The sequence below is a fragment of the Leptodactylus fuscus genome, chromosome 5 (assembly GCF_031893055.1).
Source record: "Leptodactylus fuscus isolate aLepFus1 chromosome 5, aLepFus1.hap2, whole genome shotgun sequence".
In the NCBI taxonomy this organism is placed as follows: domain Eukaryota; kingdom Metazoa; phylum Chordata; class Amphibia; order Anura; family Leptodactylidae; genus Leptodactylus; species Leptodactylus fuscus.
Window position 1 is genome coordinate 130863475 of NC_134269.1, and position 23180 is coordinate 130886654.

General features: G+C 40.3%; 1 protein-coding gene across 4 annotated transcripts in view; it reads right to left on the bottom strand.

Moving 5' to 3' along the window:
* Positions 1–23180, bottom strand: part of ST7 (suppression of tumorigenicity 7) — a 90618-nt gene that overhangs the window by 48356 nt on the left and 19082 nt on the right. For all 4 annotated transcript variants that reach the window (XM_075274265.1, XM_075274264.1, XM_075274268.1 and 1 more), the window contains exon 2: positions 7283–7365. In XM_075274265.1, coding sequence (XP_075130366.1) covers positions 7283–7365 — 83 coding nt within the window. The remainder of the gene's footprint in view (positions 1–7282; positions 7366–23180) is intronic.

A 23180-nucleotide genomic window follows, 5' to 3' on the forward strand; every position in this document is an offset into this window, starting at 1 on the left:
GAGATTCGCATCATGGATGTGCAGCCGACAAATCTGCGGCAACTGTGTGATGCCATCATGTCAATATGGACCAAAATCTTTGAGGAATGCTTCCAGCACCTTGTTGAATCTATGCCACGAAGAATTGAGGCAGTTCTGAAGGCAAAAGGGGGTCCAACCCGTTACTAGCATGGTGTACCTAATAAAGTGGCCGGTGAGTGTAGATATTTAGAGAAAATCCTTAAAACTCTGCAAAATGTTTACTTATATTTTCAAAAATGTTTAACTTTTAATTATCTACAAATTTAAAAATGGTTATGTTAATGGGAATACCCCTTTAAGGGAGGCATGATTCAAGCACAAATTTTCTGGGTACCATTTGAATCTCTATGTTATGCTTTGCCCTCTTAGTCATAACTGTAATGTTTTAAAGGGATCCTATCCTTTAAACACATTTTTTTTCTCCCTAACATGTCGGAATAGCCTTAAGAAAGGCTATTCATCTCCTACCTTTCCTTTTCTTCTCCGCGCCGCCGTAAATGTAAATCTCTCTCGCAGCACTGGGGGTGGGCCCCAGCACTCAAACAGCACTGGGGGCATCCCCAATGCTGCCAGAGAGCTCTCCAGTGCCGCCTCCATCTTCTTCAGCGACGAGGTCTTCACCGCGTCTTCTTCCGGCGGCATCTTACTTCTAGGCCTCGGGCAAGCCGACTGCACATGCCCGCCGGCCACGAGAAAATGGCTGCTTCCAATACCGTGGAAGCAGCCATTTTTCTTGTGACCATGGGCATGTGCAGTCGGCTTGCCTAGGCCTAGAAGTAAGACAACGCTGTGAAGAAGATGGAGGTGGCGCTGGAGCTCTCTGGCAACCCCAGTGCTGTGAAAGAGCTTGTTTACATAGCGAAAAAAAACTGGGATTGCAGGCAAATGGTGGCGCAGAGAAGAAAAGGTAGGAGACGAATAGCCTTTCTTAAGGCTATTCCGACATGTTAGGGTGAAAAAAAGTAATGTGTTTAAAAGATAGGATGCTTTTAAAATAGTATTACACTCAGTGACATAACATATCCAGCTATAAACTGATTAGCGCCTCATTCGATTCAGATGATGAAACTCTACATGCTCCATTCTTGTTTCTTGCAACATCATCTGCAGGGAAGAGTTAGGAAGCATCCATACAGACTGTCATCTATTCCTGCCAAAGTCAGCACGTTGTAAAGAACTTGCTTTAAAAGTGTATGGGATTCCATAAAAGGACTTTTTCATTTTAGTAATTTATTCTGTATCTACATCTGCAAATTGATGGTGATCCCACTGCTAGGACCCACACCAATTGTGATGACAAGGGTGGTTTGCTTCCTGTTCTGAATGAAGAGGTGGTTGAACAGACTCACCCCTGCCCAATGCATTCCAAGTGGGATCACAGGAGAAAGTAGATTTATAGCACTTGGTTTCATTTCAATGGGACTGCTGAAGCTAGCTACCACTGCATTCAAAATGGGGCACAAAACCAGGGGACACACAACAAACTGCAACCTATCCCTTATCCAAGTCTTTAAGATAAGAACACCCTTTTGAATCAGCTTTGTCTCAAGTAATTCTTTACTGTTTTGTACCTTGCGCAGGGCTTGAGGGAGTGATGCATGATACCGGATTTTCTTTGGTGTTCTTGGAATCTTTGTGTCATGCTTTGCTCCCTCAGGTCCTGGCACCAAGTATAACTCAGTGATTCAGCTGTGCCTGGAATGTTCCAGATAAATTAACTAGTCATCTACAAGAAAAAAAAAAAAATTAAGGTGAATATAACAAACTCTGCAATATACTGTATCTTAGAGGAAAATGTGCCCATCTATTTCTACCAGCACCACCTCTGTCTTCTCACTGAGAGATCTCTCCACTGTGAAAACTGTTTAGCTAACTAACCGATCAGATTACACTGAGGACTATGGGAAGAGGAAGGGAAGAAGGAGGAGCCTGGGGACCGAGAAGCAAGCATAGAGGAATAAGCAGCTGCAGGAAATTTTAAGATTTATTTCTTACACTTTTTAAAACAGATTTTCAGTCGTATGTAGCTGGAGTGAGCATTATAGATGTGAATTAAGCTTTGGCGAGAGAGATATCTTAATCTGCTTCAGAATGCCTGGATCTTTCTGCTTTGCACTCCCTCCTCTTCCTGCTCCTCCCCCATAGGATTTTATGAACTGCAGTCTGTCTTTGGTGTAGATGGATCTCTAGCACTGAACAAAGCAGTTTGCCAGGCAGGAGATAGGGCATTTTCCTCTAATATATTACAGTTTTTTTTATATTAACCTGAGCTATTTATTTACAAGTAATATTTGACAAGTTATTTAATAGGAATTGTGAAGTTTCAGCAATTAAATGCTATGGTTTGTATAATGAACAGTTATCCAATATGCTGTCTGTCAATTCCTCATGTGAGGAATTGATACAGAAAATATATTGCAAAATTGTATAACTGGTTTTCTAGATCTCAGCTTGTTGTCATTCATTGCTTACTTCCAGTGAATAAAAATCAGTCCATGGTCAAGTGATGAACACACAGGCGTACAGGTTGTTACCTGGCATATGTCTTATTACTGTGCTGTGGCTGTAATGAGCCATGCATCTGTGTGCCTATCACATGACCATGGACTGATTTTTTATCTACTCAAAGTAAATAATGGATGACGGCAACAGAGATCTTCAAAACCATGAGAAGTTCATACACTAAGCATATTGGAATAAAGTTTCATTATATAAACTATAACATTTGTTGAAACTGGAAAACCCCTTTAAGAGACAGTAAAATAATGGACATTTTTGTAGTGTAAACAGACACAAATCATCAACATCCATTTTTATTACAGTTCTAGATGTTCTATCATCCTTTGAATAAGACATATGCAGACAAGCTCCTTTAGCTTTAAGTTACATGTATTTCCAGTGAAGTTATTTTTAGTTCTCTCAGTAGGAATGCTATCAGGAAAATTGTCCGGTCCTGATCCTGTTGACAGTCACAAATCTATTTCTGTGTTATCTAAACTGGATTAGGAACTAATAACTTGTTCCTTGATAGCATTAGCAGCTGCTTGTTTTGATGGCCACAAACTTGTGTTATTGTAACTAAACAGCATGTACAGCCTCACAGAGTCACAGTGCATGCCTTATAAACAGGAGGCTATATATGTAGGGTGGCCACAGTGTACCTCCGAAGTCAAATGTGGCTCACAGATCTCTTTCACAAGGCTCCTGGCTATTTAGCTCCATCCCAAACAAGCCTCCAACAAGCAATGAGAGAAGACAGTGTCCTAGTATTCAACACACCTGTGCTCCTCTGTTTCTTCAATATCTTACTTGGATCTCTTACTGCAGTGGCGAGGAGCAAGTGTTTTATAAGGGCACTGGTATGACACAGCTGTAAATCGCTACTCCTTTGTATATATTATGTGACCCTGGCACTACAATTATAAACAGTGTAATGCCCACTCTGCATAATTTGTCTTGTGCCCTTGTATAATTTGGTGTGGGAAGCAGTCTACTACTATTACAGCAGTCATACTCAGCCTTTTTGGTTCCAGATCACATGAATAGTACAAATAAATAAGTTATTAAATAAAGTGAAAGGAGTATGGTATAAATTCTTTTCACGGAGAAGCCATAGACAAGTTACACATACTTCCTTTACACCATTTGGATGTCTGGTGCAGAAGCCACAGCAAACAAATGTTCTGTCTGCAATTTTGCATATTACATTTATTGCCAGGAAGCATTCAGACCTCTCATTCTGGTATGCTTAATAGATGATCCCTACTTTGTTTAGTACTATGCCACTAGATAAATGTGTACTGTTGGGAAAACTAAATTTAGATTCAAATCCCCTTGTGCCTGCTCACTGTAATAGTTAAAAAGGTGATGTATAGGAAATCATCAAATATCTCTGTTCAGCAGAAAATCACTGTAAATGGAGAAAATAAAACAATTAGGTATTTTGAGCCACAGGGATCGCTCATTACTGACTGTGCTCTTCTTTGGGGAAATGTCTATTTTGCTGTAAATATCCTCAGAGAATCAATTAAACAGACATCCTTGGTATGCCTTGTAAAGCGTGCAGATAGGAGCACAAGTCTATCCAATCCACTATACACAGGGGTCATTAACAACACGTTCCTTCATAGAGCTCTAGGATTCATTGACACAATATTATTTACATAATGGCCTGCTCCCTGTACTAGTTTGGGACAAGAGAAGACCCTATACTGGACATCTAAGGGGGCGTTCACACTAGCATCGGTGTCCGACAGCTAGTGTACAATGCTAATGTCCATGTAGGGTTTAGCTGTCGGCTTGGGGAATATAAAAAAAAAAAAAAAAAATGAAAAAAAAGGACATCTTTGTAAACGGACACTTAAGGACAGACACGGATAGTAAAGGACACTACATGATGTCCCATTTAAAATAATGCAAAATGTAACGGACACAGCTAGTGTCCGATGCTAATGTCCGTGAAAGATTTTGCGCGAACATTAGCATCGGACACCAACGCTAGTGTGAACCCTGCTTAACAAATTGGTTTTTTTGTAGGACATGATTCTTTCAATGGCACCATTTTGGGGTACATATAATGTTCTAATTTATTAACATGCTGATGTCAATATAACTTTATTCTGTGCATCCGTAAGATTAGGAAAATACCAAAAAGTATATGTGTTATTTTTATACTTTTTAGCACAAAAATTAAAAAAAAAAAAAAAAAAAAAAAAAAAAAAAAGCTTCAAACTATTTTTCCCTTCACTGCAGTCAAGGATACATATCAGTTTTATATTTTCAACACTCTTTTAGACAGAGTAGAAAGCTGTTGCAGAGATGTGGATTCAAAACAGAGGAAACTTGCTTTATTAAAAGGATTCTAGGCTTTTTAATGGTCTGATCTGTTGATAGGCTATAAATATCTGATCAGTGGAAGGCTGACACCATTCTACAACAGATGACTAGAGCACAGGAGAAGTGCTGGCCTCCCCACCAACCAGATTTTCATGGCTCCTATCAATGTTTTGTAAGAGAGACAAATCCTTGAGCCGTTCCAAATTAAAGGCAGAGTCTGGGGCTTTGATATTGGGATTCACTTACTCTTCTCAGGCCAGCGACATCACATCCATTGGTCACATGGCTGTGCTCAGTCCCATTCAAATGAATGGGGTCGAGCCACAATAACAAGCACAACCGCTATACAATGTATGTTGTGCTTGGGGAGCAGCAAAGCAGAAACAGCAATCAATATCTCAGGCCCTGAAACCGCTTTAAATGTCATCAGTTTGCAATGAATTAATGTTATACAGTATACTGGCATGGCCAATTTTCATCCACATTGCAATTACATTATGTCTGCAATGAGTGGTTGTCTAAAGCATGCAGTGTATTAAAGGGGAAAAAAAAGTGAGCACAATGACCTCAATCAGAAACCAGTGTATTTAATTTTATACAAACTACCAGCAAACATCTGGCCACTGCATTTTCTCTACCATGACCTAAATCCAGTATGCGATTTCAGCCTTAGATCTGTCATGAGTCTTATGTGTAAAACCCTATCACTTATTCCTCAAAGAGGAAAGTAAACACAGCTAAGTTATCTTTGGCCACTAAACTGGTAGAGTGGTGTAATAATCTGGACAGGAGGGAAAAAAAAGCCACTGCTATAAAGAATATGAATCTCCTCAAAGTGACATAGCACCAGAGCTCTAATGAAGATTCCTCAAGGAAAAGTGAAGCATGACTATATACTCTTCCATCCTCCATGGAGATCTGACTTCATTAGTTCAAAGTGCAAAATTGCAGCACAGCTCCATAGACATCAATGAACACTGTAAATGTTTCATCCCTTACTTGCCAAATGAATCCATACAGGAGTGCAAACCACCCTGTGCAAGAAGCAGGAGAGATATGGTGTTTGCCATTTGCACTGACTATAAATTTATTAAAACAAGTTAAAATATGTTAGAAGGTTTTATTACATCTGTATTATATTTAAGTGTCAGATGTTAGAAGTTGCTTGACTCACCAGGCAAATTTCTTACTGCAGAGCAGTCAGCATATAAGGTAACAGACTGAAACACAGCTTCAATTGTCTTTTATGTAGAAAATACTGCTCTGTAAAATTCCATTAGTGAAGCTAGGGCAAAACTCATTGAAAGGGAATGCTCTAATATACAAAGCAAATAAGAATTCTACCCCCCCCCCATTTACAGTATTCCCTGTAGATTGTATTTGTTCTAAAAAAAACCCCTTTAATGAATTAATTTATAGCTGGGGTACATTAATACACGCAAACCATGGCAAACTCTTGTTATGAAAACTAAGGACAACCTGTTAAAGAAAATGAAGCACGCTCTTCTGTTTATTCAGGGGTTGGCACAGAAGTAGTAATATTGAATAGTATTCAATAATACTTCAACAATATAGATCTGTGAAAGACTAGTTTGGCTGGAACTAAATCAGCAGCATGTAAAGTAGGGCTGTATAGCTGTGAGGAATTGCAGCGCTGCTCCTGTGACTTGTATAGTAGTGCTGCACACGCTGAACATCCACTAGCTGCTTCTGGCACCCTGAGCACTCTTGCAGGTTAAATACAGTTTATCTGCAAAACACCATCTCCAATAACATTTGGTTTAAAAACCTGTGCTGATTTGTAGCAAGTCAAACATTGGTGTTTTTCAGTGGCACGGTGACTGCCACATGGACACTTACCCTTGTAGATTCTGATTTGGAGTGTGTAGTGTGTAAATTTTCCAAGTGTGTAAATTTTTCCAGTGGTATGTAGTATACATAATGCATGCATGTTCATTTTGTTACCACAACAGTGCTCCTGAATGTCCACAATTGCTTTTTTTCCCATAATGGAAACCATATTTCAAAGGGGCAATACCAACTAGCAACATTATGGCAGATCACTAGACGTCTAAGCTTGTGATTGGTAAGGGGGTTGCCTCTGGGACACACACCAATCACAAGAGCAAAGGGAGAAAGGTCCTTTCAGCTTATTCCTTGCTCCTGATAAGCTGCACAGGTAACTGCAGCAGGCCCATTTAGGTGAATGGAATAATGGCAAGTTACCTGAAAAACAGCAGAGCAGGAACACTACAGTGCAGACAAAATCTGTAAAGAGCAGCAGTCAACCAGCCTTGTATTCTGAGGATTGTGATGCCCTAATAGATAGGACCCCACTAAGCATGCCGTAAAATGGCAGACACCTTTAACAGCACAAAAGCTGAACTCGTCACATTATAATAAAAGAAACTGTTTGTTTACTTACCAAAATTAGTCCAGAGATGAGTGAGGATGTGCCAGTCAGAGCAACGTAAAATTTAGGAGTCAGCGTATTCAAAAACATACTCACTGGAAGAGAACAAAAAAATGACAAATATTAATTCTTTTACTTGTGCTATTTGTGAAGAAATTTACCAACGTCTAAACTACGACCACTAATATAATGAGTTACTAGTTGATAGTGTATATATGATTTACGATTTGGTACATCTACCATGCCTGTTCTGTTGCCAAGTTAAGGTGACCATACACATTACAGTTTAGACTCTTTTCAAACACACACACGTGTGTGTGTGTGTGTGTGTGTGTGTGTGTGTGTGTGTGTGTGTGTGTGTAAACTATTTTTATTCATAGCCATTTTGCATCCAGGATCAGTTTTCATGGATTCTCCATAGACTTGAGTCTATTACCCTATCCATGGAAATGGAAAAAATTTCCCAGCGAGTCAAAATCTACTTAAAAACAGACATGTGAATAACCACATTATAATCAACAAGTTTGAATGCGTACATAATCACTTTCCAAAATCTACATGTACAGTCAAGCTTGACATTCAAGTTAGTTTCCAGAAATTAATGAAACAAAGGAGAAATGGGATAATAGGAAGCCATAACCTATAAAATATAAGTTATATTTTATAGGTTATGGCTTCCTATTATCCCTAGTATATTTTATAGGTGAATATACCAAACCATTACATACAAAAGTAATCTAAAAATTCTGTGCAGAACAAGGCTGCTATTTGACAGATTACTTCACATGTACAGATATAATGGCTGTAACATCACAGAGCACAACTTTCCTTTTAAAACCATTTTTTTGGTATGCTGCTAGCGGCCCCATTACAATTAGGTGGGAATAACACAAGTCTTTATTAAAAAAAATAAAGTAAAAAAAAAAAAAAATTAAACACTTTAAATGCCAAGCAATACATAAGGACATAATATTGCAAAACTCTGCAACATTGAAGTTTAAAGGGGTATTCCCATGTACATAATCATATCTCTATTTGTAGATAATTAAAAGTTAAACATTTTTGTAAATATATGTAATTAAAAATTCTGCAAAGTTTTAAAGATTTTCTCAAACTCTTAGTAGTGGCAGTCTGTTTTCTTGATCAGTTGCCAATGGATACAACCACTAATGCAGAAACTTTCTATGGTCTGGAACTTTTCAAAAACCCAGCTATGATTTTCTTATTGTAGTGGGGTTATCAGGCAGGGACACTACATGTATGAGAAGATATCCTGGCTACAATAAGGAAATCATAGCTGATTTTCTGACCTTAGAAAGTTCCTACATTCATGGTCATATCCACTGGCAACCGATCAAGATAACAGACTGTGACCGCAAGATATTTAGAGAAAATCCTTAAAACTCTGCAAAGTGTTTAATTACTTATATTTTCAAAAATGTTTAACTTTTAATTATCTACAAATTTAAAAATAATTATGTTCATGGGAATACCCCTTTAAGTCTATATTCCAGTCTATGTGGTCTGCAGGTAAATGCTTTGTAAGAAGCATTGTTTCCGTTTTTCCCTCCTTCCAAAATGTATAACTTTTTTTTCTTCTTTTCTTTTAAATGTAGACTGTGAGACCACAATCTATATTTTTCCCCTATCAGTATGTCTATTGGAATATGGGAGGAAATCCACACAAACACAGGGAGAACATACAAACTCCTTGCAGATGTTTTGTCTTTGGCAGCATTCAAACCCAGGACTCCAGCGCTGCAAGCCTGCAGTTCTAACCACTGATGCAGTGTTGCCCCCTACTTTTTTATTTTTCTGTCAATTTAACTGAGAGGTTTTTTGTTTTTTTTTTATGACAACCGGAGTTTTTTTTAAACCACCGGAGTATCTTCCAACTCCGGCCTCTGTGCTGTGGTATTACAGTGCCGTACTATTATGGCGTTGATCGTTAACTATCCGCTCAGCATGATGTAATAGTACAGCGCAGAACATTGAGGTTAAAGTGAACCTTACATACTAATATGCAGGGGGAGCGGAGCAGAATGACGTATAGTTTTGTGGAAAATTAGTCAGTATATCCTGCCATTTATTCATTTCCTTGCTTAGGTGTCCAGAGGGTGGTCCCACTCAATGACTGACAAGCCTCCCTGTGCATACATAGATAACGGTCAATTGCTGAGCATGACCTCCCAATGTGACTCCTAACCTCCGTAGAACTTTATTCATTTAAATCTCCACTTATACTGTATCTTTTCAAATGATACTATGTATCAATCTGCTCAGTTCAGTCTGATCTATAACATCCTGCCTGCAGACTTATTTTGAGTGATAGCATCTACAGACCAAGTGTTTCAATTCTAATTTCATGAAGACAGATCTCACTTTGAGCTAGCATTTCCACCAATCTTTCCAGGAGTAATTTAACCTTTTCACTGTACTGTATGTAATACATCACAAATTTAAAGAAAACCTCCCAGGGTAATTTAAGACACCAAAGCACCCAGGATTTGGACAAGGGCTTAGCACTGTACGTAGCCTGGCTGTAAATATATGTGTCCGTATTGAGAGGAAAAAAATATATATATATAAATAAATAAATAATCCACAAGAAATCTCTGGCACTCCCAGTGTCTGCATAAGGGGGCGTTCACACTACGTTCAAGATTTTAGCAACGGACACTAGCTGTGTCCGTTACAATTTCCATTCATTTCAATGGGATTTCATCTGTTGTCAGTTTGTGTCCTTAAGGGTCCGTTAACAACCATGTCCGTTTTTTCAAGCGGACAGAGAAATCACACATGCAGGATTTTTTTGTCCGTTTGAAAAAACGGACAGAAAGTGTCCGTTTTTTTTATTTAACATTGAGGTCTATGGGCAACGGACATATAACGGACAGTAACTGATGGCCATCAGTTACAGTCCGTTATTTTCTGTCCGTTTATTTTCTGCACATGCTCAGAAGGCATAAACAGCAAAAAGAAAAAAAACGGACAGTATAAAAAAAACGGACACTAACTGATGCTAATGTGTTCGTTTTTTTTTTTTAACTGATCCATTAAATGATTAAATTAATCCATAAAAAAAAAAAAAAAAAAAAAAAAAAATTTAATATCAGTTAGGGAGCGTTCACACTACCGTCGGTGTCCGACATGTAGTGTCCGCTCCTAGTGTCCGCTCAAAATCTGTCACGGACACTAGCTGTGTCCGTGACACCTGTCATTCACTTGAATGGGCATCGGGTGTGTTCTTTTGCACTCCGTGCCCGTCCTTCCCTGTCCGCAAGAGAAGATGTCCGAGGGTTTTTCTGTCCGCTTGAGAAGTCGGACATCTTCTCTTGCGGACAGGGAAGGACGGGCACGGAGTGCAAAAGAACACACCCGATGCCCATTCAAGTGAATGACAGGTGTCACGGACACAGCTAGTGTCCGCTCCTAGTGTCCGTGACAGATTTTGAGCGGACACTAGGAGCGGACACTACATGTCGGACACCGACGGTAGTGTGAACGCCCCCTTAGTGTCCGTTAAGATAGGTGTCCGTTTTTTTTTTCTTTTAAACGGACACCTTCATAATGGACATCAACAGTAGTGTGAACGCCCCCTAACTGTTCAATGAAACCGAGGAAGTACACCTTGGCTTCACTGCACATGCACCCAAAGTTCGCCACTTGCGCAGTTATACTGAGGTGTACTTTTACCGGCTTCATCTAACAACTGTGCAGGGCCTGGAAGTACACACGCAAAGTATAAAGGGTGGTTTGTTTTTTTTTTTTTATTTGGGACACTAAGCCCCAACTCCATAAAGTCTTTGGAGTGGCTTAGTGTCCCAAATTGCCCTCACAGAATCACTTTATAAGCTTGCTATTGCTGGAGCATAAGAGAGAATGTCCAGAATATTATGTTAACTGCAATTTTTATGTTGATGCACTCATCTGAAGTAAAGGTGAAGCAAGAAAATATTGAAACTTTTTCTTTCAAGTTGTGTGTGTTGGTAAAGGAGGGGTATGGAGGAAGAGTTGCATATGAATTAAAGAGGACCTTTCAAGCAATCAACGCTGTTAGTAAAGAGCATAAATAGCATATCAGGCATCAAAACTGTCAGGAGGGCGGTGTCAGGCAGGATCAGACCAGGGGGTGTGATTCTGATCCTGCCTCCGATTGGAGCTCTGAATCACACACCCTATCTGACATTGCCCTTCTGGCATTAGAGCTTAAAGAGGACCTTTCATCACTTGGCTTTCTAGGGGTATATAAAACCACGTGCCCCAACAGTGCACTGAATTCAGCACACGGTCAGCTTTCACGATCTGTGCCCCAGGTGAAGAGAGCCATCGGTGTCGGCACCGTAGCTCTTCACCGTCAGAAGGGAGTTTCTGTCAGCCGGGAACGCCCCTCCTCACAGCAGCGCCTATAGCGCTGTACTGTGTGAGCTGGGAGGAAGGCCACCCCCCCCCCCCCAGTATTCGTCTATAGAAGAGTACTATGAGGAGAGGGAAGAGGCGTTCCTCTACGCTCTCACAGTACAGCGCTATAGGCGCTGCTCTGAGGAGGGGCATTCCTGACTGACTGTCAGAAACTCCCTTCTGACGGTCAAGAGCTACGGTGCCGACACTGATAGCTCTTCACCTGGGGCACAGATCATGAAAGCTGACCGTGTGCTGAATTCAGTGCACTGTTGGCTTTCTAGTGGTATATAAAAACCACATGTGCCCCAAGTGATGAAAGGTCCTCTTTAAATAGCATATAAGGCATCAAAACCAACTGCGCTTGTTGTTTAGTAATGGTGGGGGCTAAACAAGAAAATTCCAACTGTGCTGCAGTCAGTGGAACGGCACCTATTAGCAGATGCAAAGGGCTTGAGTTGGTGGAGGAGGTGAAAGGTCCTTTAAGAAAGAAAGATCATTGTCTCTTACAGTCATCTCTCTTGCTGTTCAGTGATTCCAGGGATGAGCCTCTTTTTAGGTTAATTTGTTATCTGGCACTAATGGGGTTAAGCATCAGACAGCAGCAGTAATTTTCAGCAAACCAGTTACCTCCCTACTAGGCCCCAATAACACATTTCTACTCAAACTGGCTTTCTGGATCTACAGATTTGCCTAGTCTTGTCTCTAATAGTAATGTCTGACTGGCATTTCTTGTCAACAGGTGAAAAAGTGGTCAATCGTACAGCCATGAGGAAACGTTAAAATAGAAGTTTATGGGTAATATTGTGCCTTGTGTACAATCTCATTGGAAGCAGCAATTACTGAACCCACATTCAATAGGCAATAATATTTATAAAAAAAACCAAACAAACAAAAAAAGTGGAAAATCTGTAGTCGTGGATGCATCTGTGCTGTAAACTACTGTAGGTGTGGAGAGTTTCATCCAGTGTGTCACACAAAGGTGTTATGTTGTGCTATGCATTACTTCATAGGCCACAGTCTAATCTGTTTAAAGCTGTATTAAAATGTAAGCCAATTACTAAACCACATTATCCGGGCTGATTTAAAAGGTATTTAGCAGCTTTTGTTCTAAACTCTGACAGATTTCTTTGTCTGTTTGGAGAGTTTGTTGTAAGGTCGACTTTCAGAAGTAGTCTTAAGCAGTGAAAAGTCCTGGAACAACTGTAATTGTAATGAAATTACATTAAGCTTGTAGAAAACACTCACTAGATATATGCTGGTCTCTGTACTCAGTTTGTGTGACACTTATGCTTCAAATAAAAAAAATACACACATACATCCTTGGGAGGATGGAAGATGCTCACACTAACACCAAGGACTACTCCAGGATATCCATTGGGGTGGTAATGTACAGTATGTCAGTAGTGATGCACAGTTATCCATTCTTTTAGATGAAAGACTTGTCAAAGTCTTCACATATCATAAGCTGAAGAAAGTTTTAAGCAGATAGAACAATGTGTCCGAGCATTAAATTAAAAATTCTCAAGTTATCAAATATTTATACGTTTCTACAAGCTATTGGGGCTATATTTTCCCATGATGTATGTAATACCATAAATGCAGAGAGGGTTGGTAACAGGAGAATAATGACATGTAACGACACCTAGTACTACAAGTACAGCAAATTAGCTTGTGCACTACTATCATATTTAGTTACTTATTCTGCATAAAATATGTATGGACTACAGAGTGCTAGACTTGTGTGTCCTCCAGAACAAGGCACCACCAATTTATATCACATTATAAAGCCTTGGTTCAACAGACGGATTGCTGTTTAAAGAGGTTGCACAGGATTAGAAAAACATGGCGGCTTTAGTTTAAAACAGTGCTACAGTTGTTCACTAGTTGTGCATGGTCATCATCATCATCATCATCATCATCATCATCATCATCATCATCATCGAAACCAGTAACCCCTTAAAGAGGACCTGTCACCAAGTAGAAAATGCTGAACAACATACATGCACAGTGCCACACAATGTAGTATTTCTATATTTAAAATTAATTCATCCATTCAGAAGATATGGCCCCAGGAAGTTTACACAAACAAGCTTTTATTCTCTAAGTGGGCAGGAACCTTTTTAGTTTTTCAGATAACTACAGAAGGTTCCCACCCACATCTAACAAGCCGGTGGTGAAAGGTCCACTTTAAATAGCACATAAGGTATCAAAACTAACTGCATTTGCTACTCAGGAATGGTGGGGGCTTGAGAAATAAAATTCCAACTGCGCTAGAATCAATGAAAGTGCCTATTAACATAGGTGAACTTGAATCTGTGGAGGTGGTGAAAAGTACTTTAAAATGAAAAACACCAGACTGTGCAGGGGCACGGAGAGAATCAAATGAAGCATGGAATTTAGCATTTTCTACTTGGTGACAGATCTTCTTTAATGAGACTAAATAATAACCAAGTAAAAACTATAAATAAAAGTTTACACGAGTACATTGAATAAAGTTGGGGAAAAAACAAAACAAAACCTGCAACTAGGTATTCACAGAACCATAATCTGGAGAATTAATAAATTATTTAGTGTGAACCATATATTTAAAAAATAAATGGATTAAATACATTTGATTTCTTTATTATAATGTTAACGTAGGGCTTGGCAATTAATCAAAAACCATTACCAAAAGCCAGCTACAGTAATTGACGTAAACTTGCTCACATTCCATTATTAAGATCATTTTCTGCATCCATGTCATCCCCTCTCACAAGGCCATTGGTTATATTCCATCATTAAAACAATTTTTTTGCATCCGCGTCATCCTGTCTCACGTGGTCATTGGCTAAAGGACACGTCACTAACTGTACTCTATTGCTGATATGTGAATAACCAAAATAAAAAACTTGTGGTATGCGAGCCATATAAATAGAGGCGTGGTACATAAAAAGGAGAGGGTCCTAAAATAATCATTCATGATTTGTAATCAAGGTAAAATAAATAGTAATATTTTATCTTGCCAATTCTCCATTTCACAGGTTTCTCAACAGTCTCCCTACTTTCCAATCCCGTTGGACAGGTAATGTGACTGATCAATCACTGGCTATAATGTACACGGATTTTTAATGCAGAGTGACCAGCCAACCCCAAGTCCCACCCCAGTTTGAGCAAAAAGGGTTAATGATTTTGCTTTTTTTTTTTCCTTCTGCCAAAACATGCAAGAACCTGCCTAAACATATCTGAAAAGAGCTCAGCACTCAGAGACTTCTCTTTTTGTAACCCTTTCTGATATGAAATCTGCATTTTACATTGTTCATAATTCCCCTCTTCTCCACTGTGGAATAGAAACTGTCAGCTTCTTTAAAATTAGGTCCTTGTGGAATTCATCAATTCTCAAGAACAGCCAAGGGCATAGAGTAGAACTAAATATGACAATGGAAGCTTGCAGCGTAAATGTGAGAAAGAAAAGAAAGAAAATTGCTCTTCTGTATACTGTAATTTAGCCTCTCCCTAAACTCTTTTGCATATTTCTTTTAATAAAAGAATACACAATAACTGAAGGCTGTTACGCATATAAACCCTAGAGATGAGCGAACAGTGAAATATTCGAGATTCAATATTAGTTTTGAGTAGAGCCTCAATATTCGACTACTCGATCAAATATCGAATCCCATTATAGCCTATGGGGACCGTGCGCTTTACCTGCACAGCGCTTGCAGTTGTGCTGATAAAAAGTAAGCTCCCTCGTAATAACAAGCTGCCAGCTCTCCCGACTAGCAAGGACGAGCCTGCTGCAGAACCAGTGTTGATTTGCCACAGGCTTGTCCTTGCTAGTCAGGAGAGCTGGCAGCTTGCTGTTACGAGCGAGCTTACTTTTTCTCATAGGAATGAATAGCCCAGCATTGATTGGCCAGTGTACAGCATTCGGCCAATCAACGCTGGTTGTGCCGGAGGCTCGTCTGTGAGGAGGCGGAGTCTAAGATCGGACCACAGCAGTCTCCATTCTGGTCCGATCTTAGACTCCACCTCATCACAGACGAGCCTCCGGCACAACCAGCGTTGATTGGCCGAATGCTGTACACTGGCCAATCAATGCTGGGCTATTCATTCCTATGAGAAAAAGTAAGCTCGCTCGTAACAGCAAGCTGCCAGCTCTCCTGACTAGCAGGAGATGAGCCTGCTGCAGAACCAGCGTTGATTTGCCGAATGGTATACACTGTATAGCATTCAGCTAGTCAACACTGGCTCTGAAACAAATATTTACTGCGAATAGCTAGTAGTATTCAATCGAGTACGAATATTATTAATACGTAGTATTCGATCGAATACCTACTCGATTAAATAATACTTGCTCATCTCTAATAAACCCACAAGACGGTAGGGTGGCCACCATTTATGAAGATTTCAGTGTAATGTTGTACTTTGAAAGCAAAGCAGTAAACACTTTGCCTACAAAATTATATGTCTCCCCATGTAAGGAGAGTCTGGCTACAGCTGCTGCAGCAGTAACTTAATGAAGTTATTTTAAAAGAAAAAAAAAAAAAAAAAAAATTATATTACTTTTTTTTTACTTGAGAGATTTCAGGATCAAAACAAATACCTAAAAATCTGGATGTCAAACGTATCTATACAGCAATACAATACTAGCAAGCACAGTTCTAAACTCCTGACAAAACTGTGCAGCTAAAATCATTCTAATGAAAGAATAGGTATATCTTATCAAAAGACAGAAATATACAGCAAGAATACATAGACGTAAAACAGTATTTATAGGAATAATATTCTGGCTGTGAGACAACTCACATTTTGCCCATGGGCAAACATTGTAATCTGAGAATTTGGACAGTTGCAGCATATGGCAAACCTCAGCTGACTTCCATGTAAATAGTAAGATAGACATACGATTTACAGAATATCTACTGAGCCAAGACATCTCCAACCTACCTTTACTACTTTATTAGACAGAACCATAACTCATCTGTCCCCAGAGCTCATAATATATAAATTTAGAATACTTTGAGGTTTTAGGATACTGCATTCACACGGAGTATTTTGGTTGGGAATTTGGCCAGGAAACTGACTCAAACTCCTCCTCCAAAAAAACACCTCACCATACAGTCCTATGGTGAGGCGTTTTTAGAAGGAATTTGAGTCAGTTTCCTGGCCAAAAAAAACTCAGTGTGAACACAGCTTAAAGAGGATAAATACTTTGTGGTATGACCGCTTTATCCATAGGATAGAAAAATCTGATCAGTGGGGGTCTGACTGATGAGACCCTCACTGACCCAAATAACGGCAAGGAGACCCACAGGCAGGCTAAATCGATGTGACTTGTGATCAGCACTTACATTCACTTCAACAGGATCCCAAGAGATACCTTAAGTACAGTACACGGCTATCTCCGGCATTCACACTGAAATAAACGGGCGTACCGTCTCCCACCAGTCACACCTACAATATAGCCAGACTGTGGTAAGTCTGAATATGAAGAGTGGGGGGGGGATGATGATATAATCCCTTTAATGATGCCATCTCTTCATTAGTGTGCTATAGTTATCAGCATCACATACTTTTAGAGCACCACAAATGATTGGGTATACCCATATTGGCCAAGACGCCATTATGCGGCTCCCTCCTTCTGACTGCACGTATCCTACACAGTAGAACTACCAGAGGAAAATAGCTATGGAGACAACAGAGTACAGCAAGCTACACTGCTTCCTTAATGTATGCAGTTTCCGACTATGCATGCAAGATTTCTAGTTCTTTTGTTAACTCCTAGGATGTGTACTCCATATCTTTTTTTCTCCACTGTATTTCAAAGTTAGTCCTGTGGTTTGAAGCCACATCTCATCTCTTCATACTGATAAGACAAGGGTAGAAGCTCTCTGCCTGTATGTTGGGGATGTTAAGAGGAGTGGCTTTTCAACAGCTAGGGGCGTTCACACTTGCGCCACTGTCCACCCTTTGAGTTACAGCCTGCATAGGGATGACTTGCCAGTGAACAGTAAAAAAAAAAAAAAAAATATATATTAATTTGAATGGGTCTTTTCATGTCCAACTTTGTGTCCGTGCAAAATTATAAATAATAATGTTTCAAAGCAAATGAATGAGTCTTTTGTTTTTAACTGACCACCAGCAAGCCGTCCCCTATGCAGTTTTCCAGGGACTTAGGCAGAAACCCGAAGGACGAACAGTGGCACAAGTGTGAATGCCACATAAGCCATGACCTTTGTCCATCATGGCTGACGCAAAGCCAGAAGCAAGCTGGTTAATGCTAGGTCCACACTAGCATTTGAGTCTCTATCGCCCATTCCGCTTAAAATTCAGTAGAAACCAGAAATAAACCCATTATAGTCTATGGGGTCCGTGGGTTTTCACATGTAACTGCTTTAAGTGGATAGGGTTTCCATTTTTGGGTCCCTAAGCGGACCTGAAGGACAGAAGCCCAAACGCTAGTGTGAACTTAGCATAATTTTACATTCACATCAGTGCTGGGAAGTCAGTTCTCCTGGTCTGTTGGTAGGAGAGCCAAAAAAAATTGTTAAAGGGGCTCTATCAGCAAAATCATGCTAATAGAGCCCCACATATGCATGAATAGCCTTTAAAAAGGCTATTCAGGCACCATAAATCTTATATTAACCCCCGGTCCCGTTTTTTAAATAAAAGGATAAAAACCATATATGCAAAACTTACCTGAACGTGCACCCTGGGCGGGGATAAACGATGCGACGTCAGCTTCGGGCACGCCTGCCTCTTCTGTCTTCTTGGAGTAACGCCCTCTTGCTCAGTGGCTTCTTCTCGTGAAATCCCGCACCTGTGTAGTAGCGCTTCACTCCGAATTGCTACTGCGCAGGCTCAGTCCCCGTAGACGTACGCGACAGTACTGCGCATGCGCAGTACAATCGCAAACTGCCATTAAGTGAAATGGCAAGTGATCCTGCGCAGTAGCGATTCGGAGGGAAGCACTACTACGCAGGCGCGGGATTTCACGAGAAGAAGCCGGAAGAAGACACGGAGCAAGAAGGCGTTACTCCAAGAAGTCAGAAGAGGCAAGCGTGCCCGAAGCTGACGTCGCATCGTGCACCCCCGCCCAGGGTGCACGTTCAGGTAAGTTTTGCATATATGTTTTCATCCTTTTATTTAAAAACGGGACTGGGGGTTAATATAAGATTTACAGTGCCTGAATAGCCTTTTTAAAGGCTATTCACACATATGTGGGGCTCTATTAGCATGATTTTGCTGATAGAGCCCCTTTAAAGAGTGAAAAAACAAAAAAAAACAAAACGTAAACACAGCAGGCAGAAATGGAGCCAAAGGGACCCCTATTAATGCGGCCTGTTGGGAGTCAGGTTTTCTCCCTTTTATTCCTTCCAAAAAAGTCCATCTTGCAGCACTTTTTCATTGGGTTACTGTGGATGGATCTGTACCAAACAGACACCTAGCGCAGCTGTGAATGTAACTTCAGCTAAACATTTGGGCTAGCTTGCTCCCTTCATCATGTCACTGGCACAGAGTAAAGGAAGAAGATCTCTGCCCATGTGAGCATGAAGGCTTAAAGCGGTATTCCCACGTCGCATACTCATCAGTCTTCACTGCTGTAAAATCTTCTTTCTTCCTGGTTTCTTGCGTCATTTGGTGGGCGGGGTTTCATATGCAACCTGCCGTTTAGCTCCGCACCCAAATTAGTGTGTAGCTCCGCCCACCGCATAGCGTGAACCTATGGGGCAGCTGAAGGGCCTGTGACGTCATCAAAGGTCCTCAAACACTATATGCACAATATTGGACTATGAAGTACAGGCAGGAGCAACTCCATTCTGTGTTACATAAGGAGACTGCCTGTCTCTGCCATAATGAACACAATTGAATTAGCTAGCCTGATTACTGGGAGAACAGAAGACGAATTCAGAAGTGAAAGCAGCTCTTCTCCCCTATCTGAGAGCAGGAAGCTAGGTCACGTGGTGTAGGCCAAGGATTAGCTAGAAACACAGGCTGGCTCCCGTGCACTTAGCCCCTCCTCCCTCCCCCCTGAGAGCAGCAGATACAGCCCTTGACTTATCGGCTCAAAAGTCAAGTGATGTGTCAACAATGAATTGAATAAAGTAAGATAGTGGACAAACAAAGTAGTTTTGCTGAAGCAGTGTATTTAGGAAAAATCTTACATCCACATTAACAAGCAGTATAGATGGGATCCTTGTGATGGGACAACCCCTTTAAGTTGAGTTTCCAAGATAGGCACTGAGATCTGGCCTTTGGTGTACCATTCACAATTAAAATCTCAATATGTTAGTAGTGTTATATTTCCACAAGAACCAAATGACATTACTCTAGTCAACCCCATTAAATCATTACATGAACTGATATAATTATAACAATAAGTTATGTATTCTAAGTATCCTTTTTGAAGCTCGTGTGTTACAGGTACACCAGTTTGTATATATAGTAAAGTGCTTGGGAACAGTAAAGCTGCTGGAGAACCATGAGTAAAAGCTGGATGAAATGATCCGTGTCATACACGGCTCTAGATTACATTGGAAACTCTCAGTCTGTCCTCATTTGTGTGTAACAAGATCAAAAATGCAAATCAAATGAGAATATTTTCATTTCACATAAAGACATGAGTGAACTGGGGGAAAAAAAAAGGAAAACAGAACAGATGGCTCATTGGATTATGTATCCTCCTCTTGCAGTTTATTAGACAACAGCAGAACTATAAATAGATCTACAGCCTCAAATCTCTGATGGATACCCTGTCCATTTTAACAATTTGCTAGAAACATATCCACTTTTTTTCTACAATAATGACACTAAAAGAGTAACTAAAATGACCAAATAACCCACCTCCTATAAAGAACGCCACAAAAGCAAAAATAAGTAATACGTAAAGGGTTCTAGCATTGTATTAAATGCAGCACAAGGTCTCACTAATATGTGCTGCCTCCCCACCGTGTGAGCTTTGTAAACTACCGCCTGGAGCCTAGAAGTCCTGTGTATTTCAGCCTCCCCTCCTACCATGCTAGCTCTTGATCATGTGACCTACCCTGCTCTACACTAAGGACAAGAAGGAGGAGTAAAGCATGGGGTGGTCACATGTAGTAACATTTTACAATGTATTTATTATGGGTGCACTCTAGTACATTGGGCAGCATAAGATCCCTGAAATATCTGACAGTGGTGGTACAATGTTACATCTTTAAAAAAAATTAAACAGCATAAAATAAATTTCAGGAGAAAGGCCCATGCAATTAAATTAGGGCATATATGTGACCACCATTCAATAATACATTTATCCACAGGAGAAGGGATCTTTTTCAGGAGTCAAAACTTTTCCACACCAACATTACTGAACCTCACTGACTAATGTGAACTGGTCCGGTGATTCCTGCTGCCTAATCTGAGACCAGCGTATGACAGAGGAAGAAAAGGAGAGGAGAGAGATAAATAGATTGATTTGAAGCAAAAGCTCTAGTAGTTCCAAAGTAGTTGTAGCTCCCAAATAGCCCACTAATGTAGTCAATTGCCATGAAACACTTAACATGAGCAAGCAAGCTGGTATATATAGCAATGCATGCTCAGCTTTTCAAACTTTGAGAAGCATTAGCATAATGACACACACACACACACACACACACACACACACACACACACACACACACACACACACACACACACACACACACACACACACACACACACACACACACACACACACACACACACACACACACACACACACACACACACACACACACACACACACACACGCTACCATTTCTGATTGTCCTAGATACATCTTCCAACTGTAGAAAACAGATTATTTGCACAATAGTGAGGCCCAGTTCACATCTGCATTCGGTATTCCATTCAGGTAGTCCACGAATGGAAACCTAAAAGAATTAAAAAGCCGTTAGCTAAGAAACCACACAGACCAAATGGGGTCCATGTGGTTTCCGTACTAAACATGCGAAGAGAAAAGTGGTGCTTCAGTACTTTTCTCTCTCCATGATTCATGCAGACAGAGCGGAAATCATATAGACCTCAGTCTATGCGGTCTGAGTGGTTTCTTTACTAAACGCTTTTTAATGTGCATAGGTTTACATTCATGGGGGGGGGGGGGAAGGTCCTCAAGCGGACTCCCCGAACGGTAGAACGCAGATGTGAACCGGGCCTTAGGCTCTGAAAATAGCCATGACATTGTGACAGATATGATGGGTCAAAGGAGTGTTGGTAGTTTCAGGTCAACATAACATGAACAGGTGCTGCTGGGATCAGACTCCAAGAATAGAAAGTAAAGCAGCCATGCTTTCTTATCCTGGATAACTCTTATCAAATCTAGAAATATTACTCCAGATTACAAAGCAATTGAGCAGATAGAGAATTGTCACACACTCATTGTTATTTCTAGACTATAGTACAGCCAGCTCAAATAGCACATGTCATTTACTTGTGAAATCAGGAAAAGTGGGAAGGGGTGGAGAGAACCCAGGGTTGGGGGACTGGCTCCAACCAAGTAACCTGGTGTCAGAACCCTGGAAGCAATGAAGAAATTGCCAGATGACAGTAAAGTGTAACACCCCTTTAAGGGTCTCACATCATCAATTACATGGTCTGAGGTCTGAATTGTGACTTGGCCATTTAAACAACCAGGGGTTGTTGAGTCAGGAACAATTTTGGGTGGAGATGGAAACAAGCCGATTCCAGCTTCAAAATAAAAATTATGCATTTCATTAATTTTACAATATCTATAATCTAATTGTTATAAGCAAAAATAACTTATATTTGCTTTCATATGCATTGAGTTTAAGAAATTAGAAGATCTTTACTGCTTGGAACTGAGCATGGCTGTCCGTCAGTCTCCGGAAAAATAGAGGGGGGGTCAGAGGGTTTGGCTTATTGACACCACAGCCTTGGAAATCACTTTTTTTCTCTTTCTCTAACCATTTCAGTTTTTGATTTGCTGATGTACTTGGTAACATTGTCCAGTTGCAATATCAGACAAAGGGCTTAGCATTTGTGTAAACATTAGGATTTGAAGCCTATTTGTTGTCTCAATGACTACAACTGTCTGTGGTTGCAAAGCACATCCAAATAATCTGCCTCCACCAGTGTGAATGTTGGTATTAGAAATAATTACTATAATACAAGGCGCTATACATAATGACCAAAACACACTATGGTCCAAATGATATAGTTCCAGAACATTTGTGGCTTGTTCAGACACAGTTAACGCTTTTTTTTTGTCATATATCCATTGCAGTCTATGGCCTTACTATAAACTCCTAGGCAGCAGGTCCTCGGCCTCAGGGTTGTGTTTGACTCCGACCTTTCCTTCACCCCCCCCCCCCCATAGCCAATCACTCGCCACGCTCGTGTCATCTCCCACCTCAAAAACCAATCTCCAGAACACGTCCTTTCCTCTACCAGAGATACATTACATGGATCCTATCATTTAAACACATTTTTTTTATGGTTGACACGTAGGAAATAGCCTTAAGAAAGGTTATTAGTCTCCTACCTTTAGATA